The 7323-nt window shown below is 49.7% G+C and overlaps 1 protein-coding gene across 1 annotated transcript in view; it reads left to right on the forward strand.

The window, feature by feature from the left end:
- Positions 1-1482: 1482 nt before the first annotated feature.
- The window catches only part of CUNH14orf132 (chromosome unknown C14orf132 homolog), a 29631-nt gene continuing 23790 nt past the window's right edge, over positions 1483-7323 (forward strand). The window contains exons 1-2 of the mRNA XM_031357740.1: positions 1483-1498; positions 4293-4615. Coding sequence (XP_031213600.1) covers positions 1483-1498; positions 4293-4615 — 339 coding nt within the window. The remainder of the gene's footprint in view (positions 1499-4292; positions 4616-7323) is intronic.

The raw sequence follows: 7323 nt of genomic DNA on the forward strand, positions 1-7323 counted from the left end.
AAATAAGCTGCTGTGACAGACACGAGCCAGTGTGGTCCTGGGGGGGGTGTGTGTGGCTCCAATTAGAGATTTTTTTTTAGATTTTATTTTCAAAATTTTAATTATGTACATGTGTGTGTCAGTGCGTGTGAGTCCAGGGATTGCACATAACCAAAGGTGCCCACGGAGGCTAGAAGAGGGCATTGGATTCCCTGGAGCTGAGGTCACAAATGGTTGAGAGCTACCCACATGTAGATATTGGGAATGGAAGATGGGTTCTCTGTGAGAACAGTGTGCATTCTTAACTGGGCCATCTTCCCTGCCATGAAGAGGTGGCTTCTGAAAGGAAATCTAAGCTACTCAGAGAATTGTCCCTAAAGGAGACACACCAGCTGGTATCCTCCTGGGAGAGAAGGAAGGTCCCCTGGTGGCCCTCACCAAGATATGGGCTGAGAATCACAGTGAGGGAGGGAGGAACCTGGAGGCTGATGTCTGGGTGCTACATTAAGTCTCCCCAAAACTACTTCTGGAGACTCAGTAAAGACACTGGAGGAGACACAGAGGTTCCTGTGCTCACAGATAAATACTCGGGGGACCAGGAATGCTAAACACAGAGTTGTCCCTTCAAAGGGAGGGACACATAACCCGCTATCCGCCCAGAAGGCTAGGAGCAGATGTGATTAATAAATAGCCTGTGACCTTGGCGCTATCTATGTGGCCAAAACCACACAGGGTCCTCTACCAGATTCATACTCTGAGCTTGTCAGTCTACAGAACCCATCCTTATGGAAGATGTCACACATACTTTACAAAGAGTTTTGATGTAGTCACATCTTAAGCTTTGTGGTGTATATGGGATTGAGTTAATTATCACCAGGGAAGTTTATACCAAATTGTTCTATACTTAAGTGTGAATGAACTAAATTACTCAGGGTCAGACTCCCAAAGTTTGATACAGCACCAGCTACTTAGTCATGGTGGACCAAAGTACTTAACTTATCTTCCACAGATTGTTATTCTGCTGGCTGTGATGGTCACAGAGACCCCCCTTCCTCTGGGCAGAAACAACCCCTTATCCAGCCACAGAAGGGAAATATGGCTACACCCTAAGTCCCTCTAGTCCATATTGGAGACTCAGGAGATACCACTAAGTGAACAGCCAACAGAACTCAAGGTGACCTCCAAGGTTCATTTGACATGCTTCGGTGGGCATCCCTTGCAGATCATTTAGAGAGAAACGTGAGCCTATAATTGGCCACTCTGTCAGGAGAGGGTTAAGGTGGGAGCCAGAAGAGAAAGTTTAAGGAGAAATGCTGGTGGAGATCCAGACTGGGTGTCTCTTTAAAGGCTCCTTAGCACAGCCTCCTGCTCTGGGGAATTTAATGGTAACAGAATGGTCTTTATAAGCAATGGCTCTGGGACAGCTGGCTCTGGTTTTAGAAAAGAAAACCCAACCTTTATTCATATATCCTATAAAAATAAAAAGAGGTGACAGTGCGAAGCATGAAGAAGAGGAAAGGTGAGCTGTGCTGTTAGATGGGATTTTAAAAATTCATTAGATTTTATTAAAGCTAAAAATACCCCAGGCTGAGAAAACTTTTGCACGTGTCTGATGTAAAACGTGTTTCCAGAATATATAAAGAACGCTAGCAACTTAATATCAAGATGGCAAGTGATCCAAGCTTTCAAAACACGAGTCAACGATTTGCACGGACCACCTGCAGAGGGAAAGAGATCACTGAATAACCCCTGAGCCCATGAACTCCCTCTCGGCATCATCTGTAGTCACAGAAATATATGTCTGAGACCTAAGGAAATGCTACTCCGCACCCACGAGGGTGGCTAAATAAAGAGCAATGAAAGTATTAAGTGAAGTATTAAGTGAATTAAGTAAGAAGGTGAATCAACTAAGACTCTTGTGTTCTGCTGCAGATGTGGAATGCACAGAACAAAAAGAATGTCTCCAAAGAGACTTAGTCACCACTGTCCATGAGTAACGTATTCACAACAGCCCAGGGCGTGGCATAACCCCAGTGCCCGTTGATAGGACAGAGGTTGGATAGGCTTCTGTTACATGTCCATCAGAAGGCCATTCTGCAGTGAAGTGGGACTATTAATACACATGGCACACACACACACACACACATACACAGAAAAAATTACATTGGTGTGTCAAGACTTCCTAGCTTGAACATGTAGAAAGAAGTCCATCTGAGTGGCCAGAAATACACCAAAGATTCACTTTCTGGGGACAAGCATGGAGTTCTCAGGCTTCATGGGAATCACCTTCCCCTTCTTTTTTCCGTGTGATGAACCAGTGTTTACCACTGAGAGATGACGAAGCAGAGGAGGTGAACTCCATGCTGACTGGCTACCCTCACCTTCTTTCAAAGGTGAAAAGCCCACAGCCCAGCGACAAGGAGGGCAGATGAGCCTTGTCCAAGGACACAGGGCTAGAGTTAGGAATGGCCACAGGGTGCTCAGGGGCCTTGCAAGCAGAACTAAAACAACTGGTTTGTCTCCACCCAGTCCCTCTCTTCCTCCAGAGCACAGTTGGGAGGGCTGTCTGGGTTTCTAGTGGACAAGGCCAGGCCTGCAGGGTGAGGAGCCACGCAAGGCTCTAATCTACTGGACATACTGTAGAAGTGACATTGCTTCAAGACTACAGCCATGGAAATGGATGACCGATGGGTTCATGTAAAGCCTCAGACATGAATGCGTTTAGCAGGTATTTTCAAAAGCACCAAAGACCAGAAACATCACAGACATCCTTTGACAGGTATGTGGTTAAACTAACTGTGGAACGTCAATAATATAAAATACTACCCAGCAATAAAAAGGAACAAACTGTTGTGTCCATAACAACCCGGATGAATCTCCAGGTAGCCTGGTTGATTGACACTGACTCCAGAGGGTTATTAGCCATGATTTCATTTTTAGAGCTTTCTTGAAATGATAGACATGCAGAGATGGAGAGCAGATCAGTGGGGGCCGGTGAACACTTACTGGCGGCCGGGGCAGTGGGGCAAGCAATAAAGAGCTTTGAAGAGATGGCCCTCAGGGTTTAAAGGCCATTGCTTTGTCTTTGTAATTGTGAGCCTGAGCCTTTCATGGCTGGGCCATTTCCCCAGCTCCATTTATTCTTTCCGTGAGACTGCAGGGAGGGGCATTATTATTTAAATTGTACAACACACATGCACACACACACACACACACACCAAACTTCTGCAGGTACGGCTTCATGGTGAAAGTGCAGTAGGTGTGAAGGTTCTGGGTAGGCTGAGGAACTGCCAGGCCAGAGAGCAGTTGTTCTCAAACTCGAGGTCACAACCCCTTTGGGGTCAAAAGACCCTTTCACAAGAATCGAAGTCAGATATCCTGTGTATCAGATATTTATGTTACGGATCATAACAGTGCCAAAATTACAGTCCAGAAGAAGCAACGAAAATAATTTTATGGTCAGGGATCACCACAGCATGAGGAACTGTAATTGAAGGGTTCGAGGGCCGGGAACCAGTGGGGTTCTGGGTACTGAGACTGGAGGCCAGTGCTCGGCCTGGAAGGGTGCAGAAGTGATGGATGCGAGAAGTGGGGGAGTGAGGGAGAGCTGAACCTGGAGGAGTTAGAGACCCATGAAGCAAGAGAGGAAACAAACCAGAAGAGCAGAGCAGGAGGTGGGAAGGAGAAAAGGAAGGGGGAGGGGAGAAAGAAACTGGAGGGATGGAGACACACACACACACACACACACACACACACACACACACGCCCAGAGAGCAGCTGTGGCTCCCTTCATTGCAGCTACTTTTCTGGTAACAGAGCCACAAGCACGGTCTGCAGGTTGTGTATGCGATTCACTCCATGGTCTCCACTAAGGGACACTGGCCATCCTACAGCTCATCCTGTGGTGCCGCATGCCACGTCTTATTTAACTCCTAGGTTCAATTACTCCTATTCTACAAGTGAGGATACTCAGATTCAAACAAGCGCTAATTCACCCAAACCATACAATATAAAAATGCTAGACTTTCCGCTTTGTTCTGCCCAGTTCAAAAGCCAAGCACTCAGAAGTCTAGCAGCAGGGTTGCCGCTGAAAGCCAGGCAGATCTACTCAACCAACTCCGGGAGAACACTTTTGGGGCTGGAGTCAAGTTCCTTGGGAAGAGCACCCATCTCGCTGGATTTGGGTTGGAGGCTGGCTCACCAAACCAGCTGGCCCGCCTCAGACCTCAGTTTCCCCATTTGGACAGGGCAGAGCGAGGACTGCTAGAAATCAAGGGTCTGGCTTGGCCCGCCCTCGGGGGTGTGGTTGGGAGTGGTCACGTGGAGGGGCGCCGCGCCCGGGGTCTCCCGCCCACTTGGAGGCGTCTGGAGCCGGAGCCTGGAGCCAGCCAGGAGCTGTGAGGGCTGGAGAAGCGCCACCACGCCGGGGCTGCTGAGGTCACGGTCGCCGGGGCCCGAGGGCACCTGCTCGCGGTTCCGCCCGCTCTCTGATAACTGTGCGGGAGGCTGGACCCGCAACGGCGACGGCGACGACAGCAGCAGCAGCAGCAGCAGCAGCAGTGAGAACTGGAGCGCGGGCAGCAGCAGCAGCCACACCAGCCGTGACACCATGGATCTGTCTTTTATGGCCGCGCAGGTAACCTGGAATCTTCCCCACGAGCCCTGGGGTCGCCAAGTTTGCAGGACCCCAGCCTCGCTGTCCCTCCGGGTGCAACTCTAGCATCCATGGCCAGGTCCTTTGTCCCGAGCCGGGGAGCCCCACCTGGTGCGCGTACTCGGGAGCTTGACTACCCTGGGTGGAGTGGCCCATGCTCCTTGCACACCGAAGGGTGCAGTAGCGCTGTCTCCATTGAGCACCCCCACTTCTGAGCAAGACAGTTCCGAGGAGCCTGAACAGCAGGAGTCTCCCCTCCCAGCCCAACCCCCACCCGCTGTTTGCTCTGGAGCCCCTAGACTGGCAGAGGGGAAGCTGCTCTCCCATTCCGGTTTTGCTTGGCGCTGGTACTTGTTGGTGTCCTCGGGGAGCCCACCACCCCCTTTCTCCCCACTGTGAATGGGACTTTAGCTTCTGTCGCTCAGAAAGGCAGTGTGACAGGGCTTTGTGATAGAGATGGATGGTTAAAAGCATTTTTGCTTTGTGCTGGGTTTGAGCAGGGAACCACCATTTGTCCCCACACAAAACAGGTTCCTCATGGCAGGCGGACAAATGACCTCTTGGCTTTCTGCCTAGTCTCTGCTACAGGAGAATCCCCTGGAGTTGTGATCTTTGGTGTTCTCTTGAGTCAGAACAAAGACACACACCCTTTTCTGGGATTGTGTGTGGCCACAGGGAAAGGCAACATTTGGCTGGACACAAGTCCCACACCACAACATTTCACCTTCTGTGGTTGTGTTGGGAGCAGAGTGATAAGGACGACATCCTGTTGTCTCCTGGGTGCTTGTCAAGGGCCCCAAATACTACTGCTTGTTTTCCGGAGTGATGTTCGAAGGGACACTTTTCTCCAGACTTTTCCCATGCAGTGGAAGCCTGTTTAAGATGTAACTTCAAAAGCCAGACTGGATGTCGAGTGTTGTGCCTAAATGGAAACATCAGAGGAGCCTAAGTGCCCAGGTTGGCTCTGGGGAATCAGGACCCAGCTTTAGACTGACTAGCTCTTAAGCAAACAAGCTGTGAGCTCCTATAACATGCTGTTCTTTGCCGATGACCCAGCTCATCATATTCTATCCGTGTGTAAATACCTCATGTGGAAAACAGTCACTACCACTCTAGATGGAGGTGGGCTTAGCTGAGTTCTAACTGAAGAGAAGAGAAAGAGAGAAAAAAAAAAAAACTCCCAGGCTGTCTGGGGCTGCCTCCCTCTTTGCATCCCTCAGAAGCTGGTGTTCCCATGGTTACAGGATAAATTGATCATTACTAACTAACCTTGGGGCTGGCTAGAGCATCCGCAGTTGCTATGGCGACTTGACAAAATAAACAGGGCTTTTTCAGCACCTGTGGGCAGAGCCTGCAGGAGTCTGGATTTTGTGGTGGTGGCTGCGTTTGTTTTTGTTTTTGTTTTGTTTTGGTTTTTTATAATTCACATTTCAATTGGTCAGTTTGTTCCTGCCAAAGACGGCATTGATTTTACACACTTAGCACCATGCTAACTGAAAAGAAGAAAAATGTGAATGGGCACACCAGCAGAAGACACACTAAGGTTTGTTGAGGACCTACTGTGTGTGAACTCTTGCACATTAGTTCTGTTAGCCTGGAGTTGTACAGATCAGGGTGCTTGATGTCAGGGAGAGTGAGTAGTTTACCCCAGAACATGCGTTGGTGAGGAGGGAGGCATTTCCCCCTTCTGGCTTCACCCTAGGGACACATTCCAAGATGGCCCATCTCTTCCCTTCTTCTTGAGGAGCTGGCACCTTGGTGCCTCATGCGCCACACAGGCCTGGTTGTGCTCAGCATTGCTTCCTGTTGTAGACCTGCCTCACTGTTCCCATGAGAGGAGAATCTCTATGTTTTGCAATCTGTAGGACCTAGCAGTGTGTGAGAGTGAGCACTCAGCCTCTGTGTCCCTGGTGTGTGTGTGTGTGTATGTGTGTGTGTGTGTGTGTGTGTGTGTATGAGAAAGAGAGAGAGAGAGAGAAAGAGAGAGAGAGAGGAAGAGAGAGAGAGAGAGAGAGCATTTCTTCCCTCTTCCCAGTCTTGTCTGGCAGTGAGCACCTGCAGAGAAATATTGACACACAATTCACTTCTTTAGCACCGTGTGTCACATACCCTGCCAAGCACTAGGACAGGGGTGCCAAGGGGCAGAGTTGGATGAGACCTAGGTCCTCTTTCTGAGTAGTTATAAGGCACTGGTGAGACCAGGACCCAGCAAGAGAAATAGACCAAGTGTTGGGCTCAGCACTGAGCCAGCACATAGTAGGTCTTCAGAATGTTGCTCTTGGATGTTTGGATGAGGGCAAGATGAGACACTCATGTGGGCAGAGTCAGTGCAAGATGTCAGTGTGAATACCATAAGCAGGACTCCAAGAAGGAAGCAGGGGGACATAGTAGGACAACAGGCAGATGGTCCAGAGTAAGCTTGAGAACGAGCCTCCTCAGGGAAAGCGGCATGGAGGTAGAGGGACTCAGGGGCAAATCAGAGCCCTTCAGGGAGCTAGAGGACAGGAGACATAGTGGGTCTGGTGGGGTGGGGGATGGAGTGAGGGCGTGGTTGGGGGCAGTTATGGAAGGTGCTGACTGACAGATGAGAAGCTTGGGTAGAATCAGAGAGTACTGGGAGCCTATGTGAGCTCTTCAGCACAGAAAAGGCATGTAGGTAAAGCAGTGCCTGGGAAAACCTCTGTGTGCCC

The sequence above is a fragment of the Mastomys coucha genome, unplaced genomic scaffold (assembly GCF_008632895.1).
Source record: "Mastomys coucha isolate ucsf_1 unplaced genomic scaffold, UCSF_Mcou_1 pScaffold6, whole genome shotgun sequence".
Classification (NCBI taxonomy): Eukaryota; Metazoa; Chordata; class Mammalia; order Rodentia; family Muridae; genus Mastomys; species Mastomys coucha.